Here is a 25,002-nt window from a genome sequence, read left to right on the forward strand (position 1 = left end):
CAGGCTGGTTGCCGAGCACGCGACGCAACCTTCATCGGCCGGCGCTCTTTGTACTTGTTTCTCTTCCCCTTCCCCTTCTGAAAGAAGATTTTTCCGCAAACCGAGCGGGGAAAATGTTTCTCGCCGGCGTGCGTTTTGGCGTGACTTGTGTCGGCGTTGATTCTACACCTCGGAACAGCAACGCGGCACATTCGTTTTCTGTTCTGGAAGCTTTCATAAAAAGGGAGTCGATACACAAAAACCGAGAGTCTCAGTCAAACAACAAACACGAGTTTTAAGGAATGAGGCACTGCACACATTTCAGAATTTTATACCTCACGTTTTACAATCTAGTGGCCGTTGACTTGAATCATTCAGACCATTGGTCAACAAGGAAGAGTTCTGGGGGTTGTCTTGTGGCTTCCCCTGATGGAATGAACAAAGACTTGAGTAGACTGAGGGGGGTTCATGTTACACCTTTGTGGTCTTCAAAGGACTAAGATAACTGAGCTTACCCTTATGACACCAAATGGTATATGTTTAAAGTAACCAAAATGTCAATGCATGATGGCTTTTACTGAGAATAAAAAGGCTACATAATGCATACAAGTGGTCTCCTTTTTGAGACGAATGGAGCAGGCAAAAGGTCTCTCGCCGGTCTGCTTCCTGCCGTGCCGTGCCATCTTTGGCCACAAACGGAGCAGGAGAAAAGGTTCTCGCCGGCCGGGGTGCCTTCTTCTCTGCCGTGACTTTTGAAGTTTGCCTCGTGCGAGAATCTGTCCGTAAGCGGAGCAGACAAAGGGTTTCTCTTCCTTGTACGCGCGCGCGTGCGATCGCTGGCAGCAAACGGAGCAGGCAAAGCGTTTTTCCTCTCACTTGTTGTTTCTTCCTCTCACGGGTTGTTTCCAGTTGCACTTGTAAGTAAAGCTTTTCCCACAGTGAGAACAGGCTGCGCTTATGAGCCAAAGCTAAGATAGGCTCCGATCTTCACGAAGATTGAATAAAAGTCCCGTGGCGTCCATTGTGGAGGCTTGAGGATGTCAACTCCGCCTAGTTTGTGGATGAGGGAGGGGGAAACCGTACTGGATACAATACCGCTTTCAGAATAAAGTAGAGGCGTACGTCATAAAGTCATACTATCGCCAACTATTTGACTTTGTTCAAGCGACCATCTACTGTATAATATCCCCCGTTTGATTTGGATTCAAATGCTAACCTAGCGATCTTTTAATTTGAAACGAATAAAACGAGGCGTTCGTCGTCGTCGTCCTTGATCAGACGGTAGCCAGGCAACGTCAATAACAACTTCCAAACGTTTTCAATCTTTTAACGAGCCTGGCGTTGTTGAGCTACCCGATCTCCCGGAGGATATACAGTTGTCAACTGTTCATCCAACCTTGACGATGACACCTCTGATCGTCTGAGTAGCAAGCAGGTGATTTTCAAGGCGCTCGACCAGACCGCTTCGGATGCCTCACAGATAAATAGAGTACAGTAATCTTATGTAGTTTGGAAATTGGGGGGTCTTAATTAGCCTATCGTTTTTTTCCATTTGCGTGTCTGTGAATATTCTCTCCCATTCATCCACGTGCATTGAAAGATTGAAGGCGTTAAAAGAACGAAAAGAAAATTTGTTGCCTGTTCGAAATCACGAATATCACTCGTATTTGACGATGATTTGACTTTTTGCAAAAAGCATGGTTTGACAATGACCAAAACGAGACATGGGTTTCGACTTTTGGGAGAAAACACGAGCTACTTATTATGTCGCTTTCTAATGATATGTTACATTTATTTGAACAATCTTCACCAGTGGTTGTCAATTTTTTTTTAAAGGCAACTCCGAGTAAAATGACATGTTGCTTATGTTTGTTTGTTTTTTATGCGAGTAATTCACCCATATAATATACAACCTCTGAAAGTAATTTCCAGCTTCATTTAATATAAAAAAAAAACAACTCATTTTGACATAAGTCGTCATTGTTTCCGTTACACATCCTTTCAGGCCACGAGGACAATTATTGACTGGTCATGTTACAACTGCAGAGTATTCTTTGGGCCAGTTTTGACTCATTCCAAAAATCAATCTTTACTAGGAAGAAATGAGACGCGAGTGCCGCTCTCTTCTTCTGAGCGAAGTGCTTTCTGTAAATTTTTGGTACACGCTTTGGAGTATTCTTAAACTGATAGCCCGGCCAGCTTCAATGTGTCAAGTTAGTGGAAGCTACGCTAAGTGGTTGTGTTACTACTTGAAATTCTAAATCGACATTGAAGAGTGAATTTCTTGACTATTAGGTGGAGTTTCCCCAAATGTAGTATCTATCAAAAAAAAGTTGACTTGGACTTTCTCCCAAATCCAGTTGGTTTTGAGCCAAAAAGCTCAAAGTGGACTTCTGTCAGACTGCTGGACCGGCGCTAAACTACGGGCCTTTCGGGGCATCTGCGTCGGCATCGGTAAACGTTCGCCATCGAGCGTGGCCGACTCAATATTGCTGTCTACATTTGCAGTTCATTTTTTACTTGTGTCTCGGTCAGTCTTCCACCACCCCCCTACTTTGTATTGAGCGAAACTCTAGTCGACAGCCAACCTAATCACATTGTGACAACAACGGCGACTTATGCTGGGAGAGGTGAGTACGGCACTTTCTTCCTCTTTCAATGACTTGACAGTTTTGAGTGAATTCTGTTTGACAGCGACAATGTCCAAACGTCACCTGAGCGATACTGAGAAACTCAGACGAAGCAGAGAATCTCAAGTATACTCTGCCACCAGAGAAACCCTTTTCACACAGGAACTGCCCAGCAGTACAATGCACGCATTGGTTGGTCGATCTATAATGGAATGGAGTGGTACCTTGACTTAAGAGTGTCCCAATTGGTCGTTTTCTTGAGTTGCCATCACTCATTCATTTATGAGAGGGGGTAATACTTGAAGCAGTAGATCTTTGAAGATTTTCAGGATATAGTCATGATCCATTTCATAAAGAAAGCTACAATGCTTTCTTACATTGCATATTGAAGGAAAATGGATTGTCCAAGAATGCAGCTTTCCTTACTCTTGCACTGTGTGTGTGTGTGTGTGTGTATTTTGTTTTAAAGCAAGTTATTCTCACCCGTAATGCACCACAAAGAAGGAAAGGTTGGATATTTTGGTATTGTTAAAAGTTCAGTTTATGTTCTCCACGAAGCGTCATGAGCATTTATGTGTAAAATGACATGAATCAATGAGATATTTTCCCGTCAGTAGAACTCAAATTGTCAATGAAAAAAAAAAAGATTCAATTTGCTATTTTAAGATGGCTTTGGTAATGCACAGCTTCATGAGATAAACACATACAAATACCACTAATGAGTTGGTGTAGGTAGGTAGGTAGCCCACAAGTCATGGTCCAAGTTCCTTTCATGACAGTTACTTTTATTGTTTGATGATAAGGGTGCTATTTTCTTTGTAAAAAAAAAAACTGAAAGAAAACATCGCGTGGACAGATTGATGACATTTCAATAGGTAATACTGATTGAATAGAAGTGAATCTTTAAGTCTGAAATGTTGTTCGGAGCTGGGTCGCAACACAAATCAAAAGTCAAGGTACCACGGTGTCAAGTAAACCCACAGGGTGTATGTTAAATGTTGCTTTCTGTCCATCCATCCATCCATCCATCCATCCATCCATCCATCCAGTCACTGGATTGGGTCTCCGGAGTGAATTCCTCTCTTCCCGTTTACGTTCTGCAAGACCACAGCCAGCTGGTCTTCCTCTACGCCGGAGCGAATGTCGGCGTCCTTTACAACCACACCACCAACTCGCAGCATATACTGCAAGTAAGGAAAATAGTTCTTTGCCATTTGAACGTGATGATCACAAGTCAATCTCCAGCCCATTTGATACTTTTCAGGGTCACATCTGCCCCATTTCCTGCATGTGTGTCAGCGAAGATCGACGCTGGATCGCTACGGCCGACCAAAATGAGAAGAGCACCGTCATCCTGTGGGATTCCTACTCCGGGTAGCCATATAGACAAACCGTATCGTATACACTGCTGGCCAAAAGTATTGGCATCCCTGCAATTCTGTCAGATCATGCTCCATTTCTCCCCGAAAAGGATTGCAATTACAAATGCTTTGGGTGTAATATCTTCATTGATTTAGCTTGCAATGAAAAAGGACCAAAAAATGAAATCATTATCGTTTTAAACAAAACTCCAAAAATGGGCCGGACAAAAGTATTGGCACTCTTTGAAAAATCAGGTGATGCTTCTCTAATTTGTGTCATTAACAGCACCTGTGGCACATAACAGGTGGTGGCAATGACTAAATCACAGTTGCAGGCCTGTTAAAATGGATTGAGGTTGACTCAACCTCTGTCCTGTGTCCTTGTGTATACCACATTGCGCATTGAGAAAAGAAAGAAGACCAAAGAACTGTCTGAGGACTTGAGAAGCAAAATTGTGAGGAAACACGGGCAATCTCAAGGCTACAAGGCCCATCGTCAAAGACCTGAATGTTCCTGTGTCTACCGTGCGCAGTGTCATCAATAAGACTAAAGCCCATAACACTGTGTCTAACCTCCCTAGATGTGGTCGGAAAAGAAAAATTGATGAGAGATTTCAACCAAAGATTGTGCGGATAAAGAACCTCAACTAAGATCCAAACAAGTTCAAGCTGTCCCGCAGTCCGAGGGTACAACACTGTCAACCCGTACTATCTGTCGGCGTCTGAATGAAAAGGAAGACCCCACTTCTGACCCAGAGACATAAAAAAGCCGGGCCGGAGTTTGCCAAAACTTACATGAGAAAGCCAAAAATGTTTTTGGAAGAAACGTTCCCTGGCCAGATGAGACAAAAGTAGAGCTTTTTGGGAAAAGGCGTCAACAGAGTTTACAGGGGGAAAAAAACAAGGCCTTCAAAGAAAGAACACGGTCCCCGCAGTCCAACATGCCGGAGGTTCTCTGATGTTTTGGGGTTGCTTCGCTGCCTCTGGCACTGGACTGCTTGACTGTGAGCACGGCAGTAACAAGTCTGAAGACTACCAACACATTTTGCAGCATCGTGTAGAAAGCTGGGCCTCCCTCAGAGGTCTTCTAGCAGGACAATGGCCCAAAAGCACGAGAAAATGCTTTGAGAGAAAGCACTGGAGAAGTGGCCAGCAATGACTCCAGACCTGAATCCCATAGAACACTTGTGAAGAGATCTGAAAATAGCACCCTTCAAATCTCAGTAACCTGGAGCAGTTGGCCAAAGAAAAAAAAATCCAGCAGAGCATTGGAGAAACTCATTGATGGATACTGGAAGGGATTGTTTTGTCTAAAGGTTGTGCTACCAAGTATTAGGTTGAGGGTGCCAATACTTTTGTCCAGTCTATTTTTAGAGTTTTGTGTAAAATGGTGATGATTGAACTTTTTGTGTTTTTACATTGCAAGCGAAATAAATGAAGATATTACTACCAAAGCGTTTGTAATTGCAATCATTTTCTGGGAGACATTATATGACGGAAGGTGCCAATACTTTTGGCCAGCAGTGTATACAGTGGTCCCTGTACTTACCAAATGAATTGGTTCTGGAAGTAGTTTCTTAGCTTGAAAACCCTGACAGTAGAGACGCGCTTTCCATGTTAATGCCCAAAATTCAGACGTTAATCTTTTATAATGCATAAAAGTGCATCAAAACATGTAACAAACATGAAAATTAGATGATTGCACAATAAACATCAAATCTGAGTGGTGCATAATGTAAAAAAAAAAAAAAAAAACAAGAATAGAAGTGAATTATTATGATTTTTTTTTTTTTTTTGAATTGGCATTAGCCTTTGAAAATCCCCTATCGGTCAACCTCTAACATATACTAAATGTTTTTAAGTTTTTAAGCGATATTCCCATGTTGTCACGCTCCAAAAATCCCACACCGATACCGGACATTGACTGAACATATATCGGCTAATTGTTTGGTGATGCCTCACGGGATGCTTTAATGATGATAAATGTAACAAAGTTTCAAATAAAAATTGGGTGACAAATAAGAACAACATCCAGTTATAGAAAAACAACTTAGAAATGCGCTTCTGACGATTTGCTATATTTCAAATGTTACAGTCTTCTTTGTTTGACTGCCATTCTGAGGTTGGAGTCATCGCTCTTAGAAAATAGACACGCAATGACAGCATAATATATATATCAAAAATACTGACGAATCTCTCCAAAAAGCACACACCTTAAATGAAGTTAAAATGTGCTAGTGATGATTTTCTCAATTTGGAATGTTTCAGTATTCCCGTGCACACTTTGTTCGACTGCCATTCCGAGGGCGGAGTCATCGCCATGGGCTTTTCGCCGGACGCCAAGCAGCTGGTGACGCTTGGGAGGGAAAGCCAGCAAGTGGGTTACCCGACTTCGGCCGGCAAACTTCATTTACGCTTTGCAACGGGCGGGTGCCGTTTGTCCGCAGTGCGTTTGTGTTTGGGACTGGACCAACGAAACCGGCGAAGCGCTTTGGCTGGCCGAGCTCAGCCCCGAGTACGGTTATCAGGTAAGTGGGAGCCATTTTTCCCGCCTTTCAAATAAGAGCGAGCCATCCATCCATCTGTGTCAATTTGTTTTGCAGAATCACATCATTTACAACCCGAACAACAGCACTCAGTTGCTCAGCAGCAGTGACATGCAAGTGCTGTTTTACAGCACAGTAAGTAGGAGAAATTGCTACCTCTCTCCCTCCCTGTTAGCAAGCACGGCAAACAGATGTAGTGGCACGTAATAAAGCCGACAGTACAGTAATCAGTCATCCCTCGCTACTTGGCACCCTCACTTCATCTAAATAACAAATAAATTCAGTATTTTCTCGTGATGTCCCCATCCCATCTCTTTTTCTGTAGTGTTTCTTGCAGTAACCACTTGCTTTTTTCAGGCAGAGAGAAGTTTGCAATACGTTCCTCTGAAGGTTATCAAGGTAATGATTTTTTTTCCTTCACAAAAAACATTATTCATCAACATTTAGCTTTGTTTGAAGGACCCTTTGTCCGGACTTATTGGTGTTCTTTGTAACGGCGACCTGCCGCAATGGATCGATTTACTCATTGACGGACGCCGAATGCCCTGCGACGGTTTGAAAAATGTTTTCTTTGAGAGCGGCGTATTTGGAGCTTTTTGTCCCCTCGTCATCAGCTGGGCGACGCGGCCACCCTGGAACTGAACGCGTCTCTCTTCCCTCACTCCACGCCCGAGTTCTGCGAAATGCAGAAAATGGCCGGCGGGCCTTTGAGTCCGTCCGTCTTCCACTGGCGAGAGTTCCGGATCATTACCCCATCCAGGGCCGGCGTCGTCATGATTTGGGAGCTCTCGCAGGACCTGGACTCCAACCAAAGGTTGAGCCGGGATCGAGTAAAAATCATCTCTCTGCAGGAGCATCCCATCACTGTGCTGGCCGCGATAGATAAGTATGCTCTTACCTCGGCTTTGACTTTTAGGACACTTTTTACGGCGACGGAAAATCTGGCCCCAAATTTTTGATCAGGGCTTGTTGATGACCCCTGCAACACAGTGACTTTCCTATTCTTTTAGCCACTTTTCAAGCATTTTGCCGATACGCTTGAGGTCATCTTCCATTATGACACGAGAGAACCATCTAGTCTGATTTGAGTCCTAATATCTCGTAATATACTGTATTTAATAGTCGTATCGTGCCCAAGTTGGGGAAGGTGACCGTTTCAGTTCAACGTCAGCGCTCTACAGCTGTAATTGTTTGTCGGTTTCTTCCGCCAGTTGCATCGTCACAGGAGACACGCGAGGGCACATCAACTTTTACGACGAAAATATGCTTCTCCTGACCTGGTTCACACAAATGAATCTGGACCCTATCGTCTCCATATCGTTTTCCAAAGAATTTGAGAGAGAATATTTGGAAGACGGCACGCCGGATGACAAACCGGTACTGGGCAGGTGCGTCATCACATCTCACGTCATCCTTCGCTCGTGCGCAAGGAATGGCGTAGTCAAGTTGACGACACATATCGAGCGGCGATGGACTTTGATCATTTGAAACGCAAAGCGTGGATGGTGCTCTTTTGATCAAAAGATTCCAGTGTTTCAGCAATCCGTCCCGACTCATTTGCGCAGAAACTTTGTGGTGTCTTCATCCACGTCTACGGTGGTTCACGTCAATGTGGAAAGAGGCACGTGGCGGGTCCTGCTGCAGGAAAACTGCCACCCTCTCCACGCCGTAGCCTGCCATCCCAAGCAGCCGGCCTTTGTCATGGGCAACCACAGGGGCGCCTTAAAGGTCTGGGACTACCAGCAGAAGCGGACCGTCCGCAAAACGGTGGTGGAGAAAGAGAAAGAGATCCAGTGTGTCGCCATTGACCCGCAAGGTCCGTATTTTATCCATAGTTGGAAGTCCCGTTTTTTTTTTTGGGGGGGGGGCTATAAAGAAATACCGGAAAGGCGTCAAATGATCCCGATTCCAAACTGACTACTAGGTTTTGTCAAAAAATAGACCACCCAATCAAGCAGCTTAGGTGTGAAGGGGGGGTTTCACTCTGGATAGCTGCAATTAGCATCTTGAATATTTGCAAATCCAGACTTCTGGGTTAGTGTAAAATTGACGAGAGGGCCATGTGGCATGAAACTACAAATTGCATCCAGAACTGTAGCTAAACCAGACTGTCTACATTTTAGAAAATTGAGTGTTAGAACATCTGGGAGAGATCCCATCAAGCACCTTTACTTTGTCTTGACAAGTCCAACATTCAGTTGCCAAGGTTCAGTTTATTATTACAATGACTAAAGAACCACAGCAGCTCAAACAGCTGTTTTGTCACAGCAAACACAAGCTTCAGAATACAGTACATACTGTAGGCAAACTGCAGCTTTTTCCCGCCTGAGCGGTCCACTGTCCGACAAAGCCGAGGCGCCCCTGCCCTGCGAACACTCAAGATGCTACTAATTGGAGCAATCCAATCCTGTGGTTTTGCAAGTGTGAATGGGAATGGCTAATGAGGACCTCAGTGCTCACAAAAGATATGCTGATTAGGGTCAGATGAGCCTACTATGGATACAAAAGAGATTTGTATCAACTTATCCACCCTTGGTAGTTCTAGTAGGCACTCATTTAACCAAAGCTAACCAAACAGCTATCCCGCAAACCCGTCATTCTCCTCAGACTCCGGCCGCGGCAGATACATAGCTATTTTAATCAAAACGTGCGCCCCGCTCCGGACCGGCTCTGTCTTCTGCTCCGTCGACCTCTGGCCGGATGGAGTCCTGGGTTTAGCGCCCATCAAACGGGAATAGAATGGCAGCAATGTCCTCTCTTTCAAAGTAAATAGTAGTCATAACCATCTGATTATTGACTATATTTGATCAATTGACAATAAACAAAATTGATATATATCATTTGCATGGACTGTACGGTGCTAGCGTATCTCCACACAATAAAATATATTTTTAAATGAGTTAAGGAAATGACGTCCTCCTAAAAGTAACTGTTGTGTGTCGGGGTGTGCGTGCACACGCTACGGAATGGAGTTCCTCCGGCCATTTTTTTCTGAAAATGTACAGTCAGTTTCATTTGAAAGGCTTCTATATAGGACATATGGAGGGAAAATAAATGAGGAGAAGCCGATTTTGCTCACAAAGGAAAGCACTTGTTGGAAACCTTGTCTAGTAAAAAGACCAAAAAGCTTTCAGAATAGGATTGCTTGAAACAACAAGGTCTGAATTTGTCTTGACACACGTTCCAAAAATTGAAAGTGCATGAAGACAAGAAACTCTTTTTATTCTTTCCAAAAAGACAAGCAACTTTTTGATTCTTTCCAATCAACAAGAATGGCGAGAGAGAATCTCACCAAATGACGGACGATGGCTCCATTTGCCACTAAAGCATTTGTTTGTTGGCAGGACGCTACCTGGCGGTGGGTTTTGCAAGCGGAGCTGTTCACTTTCTGGATGTCAACACTTTACAAAGTGACCCCAAGGAACGCTTCGATTACCCCCCGGACAGCATCAGCCACATGAGCTTTTCGCATGACTCCAACTACCTTGCCACAGCAGTAAGTAAGGAATCAGATTCCCAATCTGTAATGTTGACATTGAGTCATCTTTTTGGATCACATGTCATGATAGCTTTTTAATCGAGCGTAAATTGAGTGCACAATCAAGAGTGCATCTGACTCGACCGCAACCCAAATGTTCTATAGTTACGACAACAGCAATGGAAAATGTTAATATACTGTAGTCTCTGTTTTCAGCTTGGTATTTGAATGATCTGTGTGACTTGGACAACTTTGTGATTGATGCAAACATCCAATCACGATCGGGAAATAATCCAGCCTTGTTCATAGTCTTCTTCTCAAAACCACTACGCTCTTGTCACGCAGTGCTATTTTAGGCAGCCCTTTTCATTTTGTCTTAGTCTTTCGGACCAAAATACTAACTCGTGCTATTTTCTTTTCGTCAACCAATAGACCCTACCCACGTGACGTCACAACTCCGCTCTCCTGACTGGTGCCGCCCACTTGTCCGTCAACACATCGTGTTGACCTGTTACGGCTACGTACATTCCTCCTATTTACGGCGTGTTTTTCTGCTCGTTAACATTAATAATCAAAATGGTGAAGGCGTGTGTGGCGGTCGGTTGCAATAACAGAGAAGATAGACGGAGAGACTTGAAGTTCTACCGGATTCCGAGAGACACGAAGAGGAGAGAGCGAGATGGGCTGCTGCAATTCGACGAGAAAACTGGGCTCCAAACGATTACCACAGATTATGTAGTAGTCATTTTATATCTGGTAAGATGCATTTAATATATATTTAGAGGGTTTTGGGCTGACAACCACAATTAAGATCATTGCTAGGCTAATCGCCGACAACATACACGTATGTATGTAGTGAGAGTGCTATCGCTAAACCATATAAACATTAAAAGCCCTAGCTCCATTGACAAATGACATGAAATACATTAGACTTGACAGTGGATGTTAGCAAGAACAAAAGATTTTGAATTGAAAATTTCGTAACTCACCTTCCGAGCACAAGATTCCTGCCAAATTTTCGTGTACGAGGACCTGTTTCACCCAACCAGCAACGTAGCATTTATAAGCCTCCAAGCTCTTAAAGTTTTTCAAACTTTCGTGAGAATAGGCTGATTTTGTGTGGACAAGATAGTTGTAAATATCAGGGTCAGGCAAAGACGGCGAAGGCAGCCGGTCAAAAATCATCGATTTAGGCATCAAATATGCATCTGGCGACTGTATAGAACAAAGCTTTTCCACATAACGCCTTTTATGCAACACATCCAGTGAGTTTACGGCATCAGAAAGCACCGGGTCTTCCATGAAATGCATTTTAAATTCCTCGATCAATTGAAACCAATGCTAATACAGAGACAAAATGACGGACAAGTGGGCGGAACCATACAGCGAGCACGTGGTTTTGTGACGTCGGTGGGTAGGGTCTATAAGTCCAGGCTAATTTGGTCTCGTTTTGGTCGAGGACGACTCCAAATGTTTCCCTTTGTAAAACATCAACGTTTATGTCCCAAAAGAAATCAAGTTTTCCGTCAATTTGGAATGAACATTGAGAGACGAGCACATACAGTATTGTAGCGTCTACGAGGATAACGGCAACTTGGTGATGACAAAATAGCACATTATTTTCAATGAATTGTAGCCACTCGGACGCCATTAAAAAGTTGTCCGAAAACTAAATGCTATGCTATCGCTACGAGTTACATTTCCAGTTATATAAGAAAACAAATCTTCCCATGTGTTTCAAAACAAGCAAGCCTGGTGAGGACACCGTCGATGTGGAGGAGGGACTTAGTGAGTTACGTGAGCAAACACTGCTACGACGCAGGCTAACACGAGATAGAAATGATGGCCCGTTTTTGTCTCCTCGTCAAGACGAATTCGTCTCGACAGGTTTTTAGCTGGACATCGTCCAAATATTTTGGTTACGGTCAGCGTTGAGCAAAACGACGATGCTAGACAAAATGTTGAGGCAAGTTTTCCCCGCTCTCCCGCCTGCCCGGCAGGACGTGGGGAAGGCGGTGACGCTGTTCCGGATGCAGCCGACTCAGTGGATATATTTGGCCAGGTACCGCTCCCATTACAAGCCTATCACGGACCTCTCGTTCGGGGTTGACCGGGACGGCGGCAAGCCCCGCCTCTTAACGCTCGGCATGGACCGCCTCCTCGTGAGTCATCCGTTCCATCCGTCCCGCTCGCTTATCCTTGATAAATTGTAAATCGTATCAAGTATAAAAAATGGACTAGTTCATCTGGTCTTTGTACATATTTAGGGGAACGCTCGTCAAATCGTTCAATCCTTTTGATATCATTGAAAAGTTGTCAAGCGTATCGTCGCCACTTCCCGGAACCAACAGGTGGAGTACGACGTGGAGGCCAGCGACACGGGGGAGTTGGTCATCTTGCGTTCCGTGCGCCTGGAGCAGAGCGCGGTGCCCAAGTGCATGACCTGGTACCCGCCTCTCGGTGCCGAGGAGTTTCTGGTGGTTGCCTCGGACCAATACAAGATGAAGCTTTTCAATAGCACCGCCAAGACGTGCAGGTAGATAAAACATCAAATCATGCGCTTGTATCCAGAAGTCACATTCAAATCTAAAGCAGTCTTGCTGTTTTTGCCAGCTTTTTTCCTTTTCCTCTTAGTCTTTTGGACCAAAATACTTCAAAGTCATCATTTCAAAATGGCTCGGTCCTGTGTCTCGTTTTCGCTGAAGAAAACTCGGTTGCAGTCGACGATGACTCAAAATGGTTTCGTCTGTAAGATTCGAAACGTTTTAGTCACAGAATACATCAATAAATGAGGGTTTGGGATGAACATTGGCAGACGAGCACATATTCTACAAGGACATCACCAACTTGGTGATAATACATACTCGGTACATTATTTTCTATGAATTGGAGCCACTAATTGGATAGTTGTCCGACAGTTAACGTTCGTGACGCTAAATGCTATTGCCAACGCTACAAGATACATGTAGTGGGTGATGATGACTGAGGACAGACCTTTAAAGGGTATTACAACACCTGGGGAAATGCGAATATTCCATCATTTATCCATAAATGCATGCCTTTTGGATTCATATCATGCCACTTGGTGTAATTCCGCACATCGCAACACCAAGAAAATGATAGAAATTTGGATCGATTGTCAAGCTAAAACGACCGGCGCCCGAGATCCCGGAAATGAAGCATATTGTGTGCGTGACGTCACAACTAGGAAACACCCGGCCGGCTCGGTGCTTCGTACTGAATGGCGGCGATGATGGCGGACAATTTTGTTTCTAGTTGCAGCGACGAATCCGACGTAACGAACGTTCTTCCAATGGTGACGAGGAGAGTTATGAACCTTTCTTTGGTGTTTTGGGTTATCAATTTGAGCCAAAATGAAAGCCAATGCAGCCTAATGAAAGGATCATTGAGGGGAGCAATCACACTGATGAAACACCGGCAACAGATCATGTGGGAAACACCGAGTGGTTTGTTTTGCATTTCTTTTTGTGAAGCTGATAACACTGTGACCACAAAATAAAGTATAGAATGATGATCATTTATTGTGCTATCATAGGTTTTTGCTCTGCCAACAGACACAAATATGAGTGGGATTAGAGGATTTGTTCTATATATTTTACGAGCGATAATTTATACATGTGTCCGGTCCTATATCCAATGCGTGATATGTTTTTTATTATAAAAGAGTACTCACTCTGGCCATTTCCCTCCTTTGCTTTGCCTGGGGTGGTGGGGTGGTCTACTCAGAGCCAGTCATGGTCCTCTTTCTTGATATCTCGGGACATTTAGGTGGCTGCGCGTGTATGGTGGGCATCGCATCTGCTTTCAGGAGCAATTTCTTAGCAAAACCTGATTTCATTTGTCCATAGTTGGAATAGCTTTCAGGTGTAAAATGCGCACCATACCAAACCGTGCCGGAGGCCGGGTCTGCAAAATTAGCCCTCTTAGCACGGACGAACTTCACTCATTGTCTGCGTAGTCCAGCTCTTTTTCTCGCGTTCGGGAACTCATGGGTACTACGTTGCGACAAATTGCTATTTGTACACCACATAGCATGACAGGTTTGAACCATTTTAGCGATTTTTTTGATAAAACACCAACGCAACGCTCTCGTCGATAAACAACGATGGCGCCTGCCTCGACCTTTTGTTTCCTTGTTGTGACGTCTCCGCCCCATTCGGCTGTTTCCGGAATACTTTCGGAAATGTTCGTCATTTTTGATCTATTTTCGATAATTGCTCATGAATGTGATTGATTTTTTTGTTAACCATATTAATATTTGTTATCTTGCCACATAACGGTTCTATTGCTATCTCACAGCCCCTTAGTATTATAATACCCTTTAAAGTCGAAAGCAACATGGCGTATTCTTTCCTGCCAAGATAAAATAACAAATATTACCACGTGGTTCAAAATAAGTAGGAAGGAGCGCTGCCTAGCTTAAAGCAAGCAACAAATCGTCAGTGTTGGCCACGTTACTTTCAAAAAGCCTGCAAATCAAGTTAATTGATCAGCTCGGGCCGGATCGGGCTGGATTTTTTTAGGCCTGATCTAACCTCTACTCTGAAGATGTTCAAAGGACATACATACTCATACAGTCAATGGAGCTAACATACAATCATCCCTCTTCATGTGGTGATGCACGATCAATTATTTCTCACAGTCAACGTACCAAATCTTATTTTGTTGTCCTGACTGCAGGCTTTATTTCTTTTCATGGACATGAGTAAACTGGCATATTGACGCATTCACAATCACACGATCTGTAATCCGCTGCCAACAGACGAGTAGCGCTCTACTCGCCGAAGCGGCGTCGGATTTCGGGGTGAGGGTGGATTTGAATTCCTCACAACTCCGCATGATTATCGCGCATTCCTCCTCCGTGAAGTAAGATTCCCGTGCCATCGTCACAAGTAATGTTTGACTCTGGTCTCCGCCCCCTTTTATGTGAACGCGCAGTAACTCTGACTGGGTTGACACAGGTTCGACTAATCAACCTCATAATCAGCGTCGTAGCACCGATTAACCACAAACTAGATAACCAGGTTTTGTCAACTCCGGTTACCCGCTGGTAAGCAGGATTACTTCTGGGGAGGTTGAACTCCGTTCGAAGTATAGGCCACAGGTCTGGCTCGCGGGACATTAAACTTTAACTTGCCAGTTCGATAAAGAGACAAACTGGTTACTAAGGCGAAGAACAGATATGTGATCAAACTTAAGGATGTGAACAATGTTGACCCTTACGAGCAAGCCGAAAACAAATGGAGTAAAGATGTCGACGGGCTTCCACAATTATGCGAAATGGAAATTCTGCTGTATTTATTGTTTGGTGTATGTTACTAAACTCATCAGCGATTCCGAAATTACAAATCGCTACGAACAGTTTTGCTGCGGATGGGTGCAGGACCTGCACATTATGACCTTATCAAACGGCAACTCCTTCGTTCTTGCAAAGGTAGGCTATGTGTCTTTTCTATTTTCATTGCCATGAACCTGAACGCACCCCAAGTTTTGGATAACAAATCAACAGAGCAGAGTAGACTCTCTACGGCTGGTAGTGTCTTCAATTTATTCAAAGTAAGTAACGCACCGCTTTTGGCCGTCAGTAACAGTAACGGCGGAAAAAAATAATTAGTTACATTAATCCGTTACTGAAAAAATGACACCGTTATTTATAACGCCGTTATTCCAAACACTGCAAATCGTACAAAACAAACAAGCAAGCCTGGAGTAAAGCCTAGCATCCTAAACACGCTCAGGGTGGGGCGCAGGAGCCAAAGATTGAATGTCAAGCATCGTGAACATACACTATATGACAATAACGATGTGGCGCTTTTGCAAAAAACATCGCTCTTGTTACTTTTAAGTCTCCCGAGACACGTTTTCAGCTAGTCATCGTCATGAAAAAATGCTTCCTCGACAAAATATTTTGTCGTCGTCTTTGATCGAAATGACAACGGTGAACATGTAGCCTCTCGCCGCAAAACATCGTCGGTTACCTGCGTCTGATGGTTTCTAACAGAAAGACCCTTCTCGGGCCAACGTACGGAAGCCCCGTTAAGAAAATGGGGATCCTACCGTCGTCGCAGTACACGGAGAACGGCTCGTATTACATGGCGTACGTCACGGAGGACAAGGTCGGTACGCTTTGCGTCTACGTTGCCCTTTTCGTCATCGCCCCGTGACCGCGTTCGCGCCTCCTCCAGGTCGGCCTGCAGATCCTGCCGCTGGACGGCAATCCTTACAAGTCCCAAGCGGTGGTCTGCCATCCGACCGGCGTATCGGCCTTCGCCTACTCCCACGACGGACTGTTTGTTTTCACCGCGGGCGGATCTGACTGCACCGTCCTTTCGTGGAAGATAAGCTACGGGTAAGCCACACCGGGACATCTTTGCGGCACGGCCCAAACGGATCTGACGTCTAGAGCCGTCAATGGCACGGAAGCATGAGCCCTCCCAGTTTTAAGTCAATTGGACGTCTACCGTTGTCGGCGGAAGCCAAAGAGTCCAGTGTATTTTGGTTGATTTGATATTCATTTTTAGTTTTTTTAAAAAAATCTGCATTTATTCAAGAAATAATCATTTACTTGAATGTATCAATCAGTTACAGGAACAATTTTGCCATTGTGATGCAGCACAGTTGGCTATTTGGTGTTTCGGGCAGCACTGCAATCACATCTCTGTGTGACTTTAGTAAGTCCCATATTGCACCATAGAAATTGGAGACTGACTTTCTTTCTCTTTCTGGTAAATGCAGTGCCCTGGAGGGAGCAGCGGCTTTGGGAGGAAAGGAGCTGACGCCATACTACACGCTTTTAGAGGGAGGCAGGAATGGAAAATTCTACAGAGTAAATATCTACACGACCGCTCGGTTTGAAGTTTTGCAATTGTGTTTTTGAAACGGAAAATGAGGTACCGTTCAATGTCTCATTGCACTCTGAAATGCAACATTGTAGCATTTTCAGTGAAAAAGAAATGAATTGAATTTTTATTTGTAACCCATGGCAATTCACCACTTACTTTGGCCATATTTCAAGCTATCGATTGGACCCGAAGGACTTGAATATTTGGAAAAATGAGGGTGTTGTGAAACGATTGTTTTTTTTTTTTTATCAGCATCACAATATAGCAGAGCCGTCTATGATTTGTTGATGTTCATAGGAAATCGAGGACTTTTTCTATTACTGCCAAATCCACGATCAAGGTCTGGATTCCATGGAGACGCGGCAGCTGTCCACCAAAATCCCCCTGACGGAATTGCCTTCGCTCATGCGTGCTTTGGCCTACTTCCCTACTGAGCAAGAGGTACGCTTGACATTTTACCACAAGTTGTCTGCCGTAGAAGCAATATTTCTTTGTTTTTTAAAACATTTTTTATAGGTTACACACATTGTACACATTCATACTCCCACGCTTATACGGCAGCACATACAGCGTCCCTCTAGATACGAAAGCTTCGGTACACAAAATATTGGCTTTAGCAAAGGTTTTTCTGGCTCCATATTACCAAAAATGATTACGCATACAAAGGATATTAGGTACTCACTATCCAGTAAAAGATAGGTGTCAATCCCCCAGTACCATAAGATCCCGCCCGCTGCCCTATTGTAACCCGCAACTGAGCCCAAAGGCCACTGAGGGTGCTTCATCCCAATTTAGTGGGAGGAGGATGTGGCCAAACGATCAAAAGCCAGCCTCTTTTAGGCAGGAAAATCCTGCTGGCAGAATTTTGCCACCTTTTTCTTCAAACATATTTGATCTATTTTGAAACAAATGAGGAAAAACTGGATCTTGAAGCATTTCAGTACATTTTGCGAGTAGAATATACAGTAAGTCTGGATCCAATCTATGGCCAACATTCTTATTCTGAGCAGGTTGAAGACATGCTGAACGAGGTGAAGTTGGGCCAGTACGCAGAAACGGGAGAGTACGTGACGGACATCAACCTAGAGGAATTGATCAAACTCTACATCAACCACCGCCCGGCTTTCGGCATCTCGGCGGACGAGCTGGCCGCGGCATTTGAGGTTCTTTGCCGGGCCGACGCGTCCAAGGGCGAGCCCCGCCTTCGCAGAGACCAGATGCTGGAGCTCCTGCAGGTCCAAGGTATACCCCCCAAATAATAGTATAGTCACGTATTCTGCTCACTAATCTATCCAATAAATAGGGAAATTTGTCCTTACCGTTTGAGTCTCAAGGTGAGTCTTTGGTTAAGACGTCTTCACTGCTGTTGCCCTAATTCATGAACCGGGATGGTGCCTACTCATTTAAGTTGCCCTCACGTGGGTTTCAAAAAGATTATCAACGGGTAGCATTAATGCATTACATTAACTTGAGTCACTTTTGGAGAAAAATGATTTTCTAAACATAGTTTTGCACGCCATACTTTGACTTGAGTAGATTTGCTAGTCTACTCTGGGCTACACTACAGTTGGTTCCTCTTTATTCTACATATCTATCGAGATTTTTCTTGATTTTAGCCAGCACAGTGGCGCTACCACTTTCGCCAATGACACTCAAATGACTCCACGATACTGATAGGACGACGTGACTGCGCGCAAACTCGCAGTCTTACAATGACGCCGGCCCGTTCCGGCACGTGACACCTTTCAAAAATGAACTCTTGGACATTAAACGGGTAGAAACACTTGTAGTTCTAAAAAGAGCAACCTTATTATGAGTTCAAATCATTTGATATTGAAACCCCTCTTGATATTTTTGTTTATATACAATTTGTAAAATGAGTTCTACTAGTAGGTTGCTGACGTCGCAGGGCGGTGACGTCACACGGTTACGCTGCCGGGCTTTCAGAGTATGACTCTAGCGATATAAACGTGTCATCTGTTCAACCATTGCAATTTGAACCCGAGAGGAACATTCATGAGCGTGACGGCAATGTTGATTTTTCACAAAACGAGCAGCTACACTGGCAAAACGTCCTGCGAGAGCAAACTGGACACCCAAAGTACTACCGTGCGCTTACAGCTTGTTTTGTTTAGTAGCATACTGACAGTACATACTAAAGATGCCCCTAAGAAAATACTTCAAAGTAGTAATATCAAATAAGAGTGGTTTAAATATGCTACGTGACTAATGTGGTCAACAGATCAACAATCAGCTACCACAAGAAAACACAATGAGAGGTAAAAAACATGCAAAAAGGCAATGAAAAGGTAATAAAAGACTCAGTTAAAAACACAAAATGTAAGTACTCGCCGCTTTTAACCTATGAGCGCATGTGTCGGACGTTTCTCTCGCCACGGAAAAGGAAGCGCCCGGTAGTATTCGTCGAGTGACAGTGACAATCTACGTCATCGCCCCGAGCGCCGTAGGTCAAAACATATACTAAATATAATAGATTTTTAAATCCATGGCAATATTTGATGTGTTTCTAATAAGATATTTTAGTAAAAGAGAAGAATTGTGGCTTATTAGAGCCTACAAGTCTGAGATTCTCTTTAAGCGCTGCCCTGTCGTCAATATTACTCGACAGCACGTGTTTCAAGCTCTCTCTGTCTGTCTCTGTTTTTTTTTTTCCTTTCACCGTACTGCAGCTTGCAGAATTTGTCATTAAAAGCAAATTGATGGAGATAAAAATGAGAGGGTACGCTGATGATTGCCACAACATGGTGGCAGCAACCAGAATTGGAATTTGCTTTTGGCTATTTTTCCAACGGAATCATGAAAGCAGCTACTAGAATGTTGTTGTCATATTATTGTCGTTTTTGTCATATTAATATTTGGGGTGGAGTGGCTCAGTGGTAGAGTAGTTGTTCCCCAAGCCAGAGGTTGTGGGTTTGATTCTCTTCCCTGATGAACTGGCCTAAGTATCTTTGAGCAAGATACTGAACCCCACATTGCTCCTGGTGCTGCCTCCCTCACCTCACCAGTAGGTAGATGGCAATGTAGTGTAAAGCGCTTTGAGCACCTTGAAAGGTGGAAAAGCACTATACAAGTATAACATCATTTACCGTATTGCATGGACAATTTGTTTTTAACTGGATGTTATGTTGAAACAGGGGAAGCCATGACTGAGGATGAGCTGGCAGAGTGTTTGACGGCACTGTTAGGCCTCTTTGAAGTGAAGGAAGAGGAAAGTCCTGAGGTGGACTTCATTAAATCGGACAGTAGGTATCAATACTTGTACATTGACTCTCCGTGCATTCATCGGTTTGTTCGGTAAGTAGGGCACATTGAGGGGGCGTGGTGCAAATGGCCGGCCCTTATTAAGTTTCCCTGGCTTGGACGTGGGTCACTGTGCCTCCTTCGGGAGCCAGACCTGTCACGCGGCTCGCTGGCAAACCTAGCATAAATAGTAGTCATTATTACTCTATTGTTTTTCTCGAATGATAAATCATGATTTGCTTTTTATATGATTATAAATAAGTCAAAATGGACTGGGTGTCTAGTGAAATGAATGCTTTCTAAAGGTTAAAAAAAAAAGTCAATCTTGCGTGAAAGGGTCAGGATTTTGTTGAATGTAACCGTCTACCTTCAAATAAGTAATGCGGACGACATGCAGTTCACCATGAGGCGCCAAAAGGCCAGATACCGTTTGCTGCTGCTGCAGTAAGAAAGCCATGTAGCTCTAACTTCAAGACATACCAGTTTAACTAGTCAAAAAGGGTTCCTTCCAAAAGCGCCAAATTTGGTCCAAAGTAGCCCAAATTTGATCAACCCACCCATTCTTTGAAAATAGCCTGATTGGGCGGGAACCCGACCAGTCCGGCCACACCCACCGGACTGAGATCAGCTCAGGGTTGCTCTGGATGAAGTGAACCAATTGGCTACGGAGAGGGAAGGCTGAGCTTCCCCGTCCAAGCCGCCGCCTCGGAAAAGCGGAAGAAGATGGATGGCTTTTTAATCTCTTTTCTTCTTTTTTTTTTTTTAAAGATGTCAGTCAAGAATATTCTTTGGAGAGTCTGATACCGGAGGAAATATCCATGGAGATATTTACGAGTCAAATTCTCGGCCTCCCGCCGTCATTGTCCTCGTCGTCGTCGTCGTCAACAACGTTGTCGTCACCTTGATGGAGACACCACGGAGGACATAACTTGATGACGTCTGCCACATGACTACACACAAAAATGTATGTTCACGTACATATTTCTTATAGGTGTGTAACTAGGGTGACCACTTCCATAAGGTGCAGGTGGAGGACTTCAAAAACCCCCCATCAAATTTGCAGTGTATTTTCATCAACGATAAAGTTTTGTACAGTTTATATATCATATTTATGTGACTAAATGTTAAAAAAAAATCAACTTTTTCTAAACAATTTATTTAGTTCACGGTACCAAAATTCTAAAGGACAGAGGAACTTCAGCACGACGTAGATGAGGCTGCGAGACTTTCTGTGCCGTGCGTGGTTGTGTCAACTCCCGGAAGCGCCTACATATAGTGGAATGTTTTTGATCAGCGACCAGCTACAAAGCGTCAGTTTGGATGTACCTCGTCGTACGCCTTAAATGGAAACCGGCAGCAGACAATAAGTTAAGGATGTGCCTCCCTCGCCGCTTTAAACTTGAAGGATCCAACTAAAAGATCGTACGTTTGCTCTTATCATTTCGTTGATTGTTCGTAGACAAAATTCTAACAATCCGTGTTAACCTGAGGTGTAGATTTCTACCCCGGCTACCAAAATTACAACTAATATGACTGTCGGAGGCGTTCTTATGTTGAGTGACGTAATGTGGCAATGCCGCTACTTTGGGCAATGACGTCATCACTAAGCGTCTATATATTAATGACTTATTCTGCACGTTGGCGGGTATAGTTTTCAATCGCAAACAACTGCACGTTTATGTTACAGATTACCACAGAGTAACGCGTATATTGTTTTGTTTGAACGTTTGAAGATGCCAAGATGGCATTTTTTGTTTTGTTATTTGACCTCACGACATGACTTTGGAATGAATGCCGCGTTGAAAAATTCCTAAACCAGCGTATAATTGAAACTTGTCAGAACAATGACAGTCACTGAATGCAGACGGATTTCGTTGTTACAAGGAAATACTGCAGGGGTTTTTTCCCCACCTGGTTACACTAAGGTATCATGAACTCATCATCCATGTGCATCCCATATGAACACATGTAGTATGTCATTCTTTTTTTTATTGCAGATATTGATGACAATAAAACGTTTGGACAACATGATTGCATTTCTTGTTTTTTTGTAACAATTGGTGCATGTGCAAAACAGGTCAATAAAACCAAATGTATACAATTTTTAGAAAAATATGAACATCGGCGGAGCGTACGTAAATCAGGCAAAAGTCACCCACAACTTAAGGCAGCATGTGTGAAATGTACAATGCACATAGTCTTGATATATGTCCATCAACGTACAGTAGTTTGTTGTGAGGCACATCAAGTTGTCTTCCCTTGGCTAATAGCAAGGGCAGGTTTGCATAGGGACGGTAGGGACATAACACTGGCAACTTTTCAGGATGCTCAAATTGTCCCTACCAACTTTTAAGCAACTTTATTTGAATTATATAATGATTACAATTGATAATAATTATTAATGATAATAATTTATGTCTTCCCATATGTTGTAATAATAGAACTGACCCTTCCATTATGAAGTGAAATACTGTATTTTAATTATGTTCAGACTTACTTACATTGACCCCTTTTCACTTGCTGAATGTGCCGGTCCATTTTTTCCCCACAAGCACGCACACTCAGACAACCCTGACAGAAATACATGTCAACATGCCGCCTCCTCCACCCCCTTCAAAGAAGAGGGATATTCAAACTTTTTTTCGGCCAGCCGCATCAGCAGCCACCATTAGTAGACATCAACGTTGTGGAGGTGGGGAACACGCCATTAATTTTGCTACTGAAAGTCCGACCTGCATCACAGTTCGCATAACATTAAATTGTGTGAACTTGCTAACCTGAAAAACTCGAGTAGGAAGCATCTTAGAGATAAGTGTCCCCCTGTACTGTGTTTTTTACCGTTAATGTTAATTCAACTTTGCATTTACTCATTACTTAAAATATATTCATTTATTTTATCCATCATTCATTTCAAAATAATTTCTTTTGCAGATAAATAAATAAATAACACACACAAAAACACAAGCACTGTAAATTTCCATAATATGAAGAAAAAGGGATTTCCCCCATTTTCGCCCTTGAAAATAAAATGTTGAACTTTTTTCATTTTTACGTAGGCATCAGCATATTTGTGAGGAATGTAGCCCTGACCCCCGTTCACCCAATCTGTTTTTCGTCTTATTAATGTCCCGTCCCCAGCAAAAAGTGTATCTGCAGGTTATGCTGTTATGGCGTCCCTACCGATGTTGAGACCAAACCTACGCCCTTGGCTAACAGAGTTTTCCACCTGTAAACAACAAACCTGGAACACTTGCATCGGTTGTTGTTGAAGCTTTTGAAAGCAATATATCATTTCCAATATCCATCTTGCCTCCTCAGCAGTAGATCTGGCTAAACAAATCAAAGGCCCGCCTCTAAGGTGCTAGTCACATGATCTGTTCGGAAAATCATTTGGACCCCGTGGGTGCTGGATTTCATTCCGACCAAACGAGACAAAGCCCTTTTCACCAATTTGGTGTCTTACAAGAGTAATCCATTGCTGCTTGTTTTTAGAAGAAACGTCATTGTCTGTTGGAACAAAGACCAGGACCCACTACGGTCCTTTGTAGAATCTGTTTCACACCCCCTGGCGTAGACGAAAGTGAACCAAGTGCAGTAGCGCGCGCACTCGATCACAGTTTGACGGTTTTAGGGTACCAAGGTCAAAATAAATACGTGGGCTTGTACTTTCAGTATGAAAAATCTACATGGTTAATTTTGTCAGTATGAAAAATCTACATGGTTAATTTTGTCAGTATGAAAAATCTACATGGTTAATTTTGTATGTACAGAGTGAATGAGCTTCAAGGTTGCTGTCACGCAGAACAAAACGGACCGGATTGGACGTAAATTTGACAACCCTGATTTAAGCTGTCAAAGGGTTCAATCTGAAAGGCAATGTCGTCAAATGAGCAAAACGCAGTCGCGATTCTTGACCCGTTAGTGACCTGCTCACTATTTACATCGCTGTGGTTGGGCGGTAGCCGTTTGGACCAATCAGACAAAGGTGACGGTCTGACACGGACCAATTAGAAACCTTGTGATCTGACGGCGACATCTGGCCCGCCCTACCATTTGAGGCAGAGGCAGCTGCCTTTGCGTCAGCTGGTCTTTCTTTACTCAACTTGTACACAAAGTTGTGAAAGTCGTCCAAAGAACTTTATTGGTGGGGTAAAAGTGGCAGCGTACAAAAGTAACCGGACCGGGGGGGGGGTTCCACTCGTCGCGTTGCGACTCGGCCAAGTCTCGTGACGTGGTTAGGAAAGTAACAATTCCTCCCGGGCTAGCTTGTTAGCCATTTGTTTGCAGTCATGGCTTCTAGGCAGCCGAGTTCCAACAGGCAGCGAGCGAACGAACAGCAACCGGACGACGACGAAGACGACGACTCAGACGCCGAGGAGTCCGGCCCGAGCCGCAGCCCCAGCCCGAGTCCGAACCCGAGCCCGAGCCGGAACCCCAGGAGGTCCCAGATCATTCACAGCGGACACTTCATGGTGTCGTCGCCGCACAGCGAACACCCGCCGAAGAAAGGCTACGACTTCGACACCGTCAACAAGCAGACTTGTCAGACGTACCACTTCGGCAAAGCAAGCACGTCTCACATCTCCATCGACGCCTCGCTCACCAAACTCTTCGAGTGCATGACGCTAGCTTACAGGTACGGCACCGCATGGACGGGACCAGTAAACGGCTCAAATCGAGATTTACTTCGAGTTTTTTTCCGGCTTTTTCTTGTACCTGAATAATTCTTGTGCGGACGACCGCCCCCCCCCCCCCTTTCTCCCACTTTTCCTAATACTGTATATATTTTTGGGCTCAGTTCCAATGTTATTCTGATTTCGCCGATAGTGCGCACAGGACAAAGCCCTGTAAAATAGTTGTGTAAGTATTGCTTTGGTGCCATCT

At 43.9% G+C, this 25,002-nt stretch overlaps 2 protein-coding genes across 10 annotated transcripts in view; both read left to right on the plus strand.

The window, feature by feature from the left end:
• The first annotated feature begins 700 nt into the window (after positions 1–700).
• cfap251 (cilia and flagella associated protein 251) lies at positions 701–22,137 on the plus strand. 7 transcript variants are annotated; one of them, XM_057832845.1, is made up of 23 exons: positions 702–1,414; positions 2,340–2,433; positions 2,515–2,609; positions 2,674–2,801; positions 3,659–3,799; positions 3,874–3,983; positions 6,239–6,320; positions 6,418–6,498; positions 6,574–6,651; positions 6,874–6,915; positions 7,131–7,402; positions 7,728–7,904; positions 8,082–8,332; positions 9,861–10,012; positions 11,995–12,156; positions 12,346–12,530; positions 16,017–16,131; positions 16,201–16,364; positions 16,751–16,841; positions 17,155–17,298; positions 17,868–18,099; positions 20,013–20,120; positions 20,887–22,137. In XM_057832845.1, the coding sequence occupies exons 4-23, from the start codon at positions 2,679–2,681 to the stop codon at positions 21,021–21,023; spliced, it is 2,847 nt and encodes a 948-aa protein (XP_057688828.1). In that variant the 5' UTR covers positions 702–1,414; positions 2,340–2,433; positions 2,515–2,609; positions 2,674–2,678; the 3' UTR covers positions 21,024–22,137. The 7 variants fall into 7 exon arrangements, with proteins under 7 accessions (XP_057688832.1, XP_057688828.1, XP_057688830.1 ...); XM_057832843.1 differs by having other exon boundaries at positions 704–1,414; positions 6,239–6,347; XM_057832847.1 differs by lacking the exon at positions 11,995–12,156 and having other exon boundaries at positions 703–1,414; positions 6,239–6,347.
• Positions 22,138–24,170: 2,033 nt separating this feature from the next.
• Positions 24,171–25,002, plus strand: part of mlxip (MLX interacting protein) — a 30,511-nt gene continuing 29,679 nt past the window's right edge. For all 3 annotated transcript variants that reach the window (XM_057830948.1, XM_057830950.1, XM_057830951.1), the window contains exon 1: positions 24,171–24,754. In XM_057830948.1, the coding sequence (XP_057686931.1) occupies positions 24,408–24,754 (347 nt within the window). In that variant the 5' untranslated portion in view covers positions 24,171–24,407. The remainder of the gene's footprint in view (positions 24,755–25,002) is intronic.

This window comes from Corythoichthys intestinalis, chromosome 3, assembly GCF_030265065.1.
Source record: "Corythoichthys intestinalis isolate RoL2023-P3 chromosome 3, ASM3026506v1, whole genome shotgun sequence".
Taxonomy (NCBI): Eukaryota; Metazoa; Chordata; class Actinopteri; order Syngnathiformes; family Syngnathidae; genus Corythoichthys; species Corythoichthys intestinalis.

What these genes read in the sequence shown, in the direction of transcription:
- cfap251 (XM_057832844.1), top strand. Translation starts at nt 2,679, where the DNA reads ATGTCCAAACGTCACCTGAGCGATACTGAGAAACTCAGACGAAGCAGA. An exon ending in CTGTGGGATTCCTACTCCGG is followed by an intron (nt 3,984 to 6,238) that starts GTAGCCATATAG and finishes GGAATGTTTCAG; the next exon opens with TATTCCCGTGCACACTTTGT. An exon ending in TGTCGCCATTGACCCGCAAG is followed by an intron (nt 8,333 to 9,860) that starts GTCCGTATTTTA and finishes GTTTGTTGGCAG; the next exon opens with GACGCTACCTGGCGGTGGGT.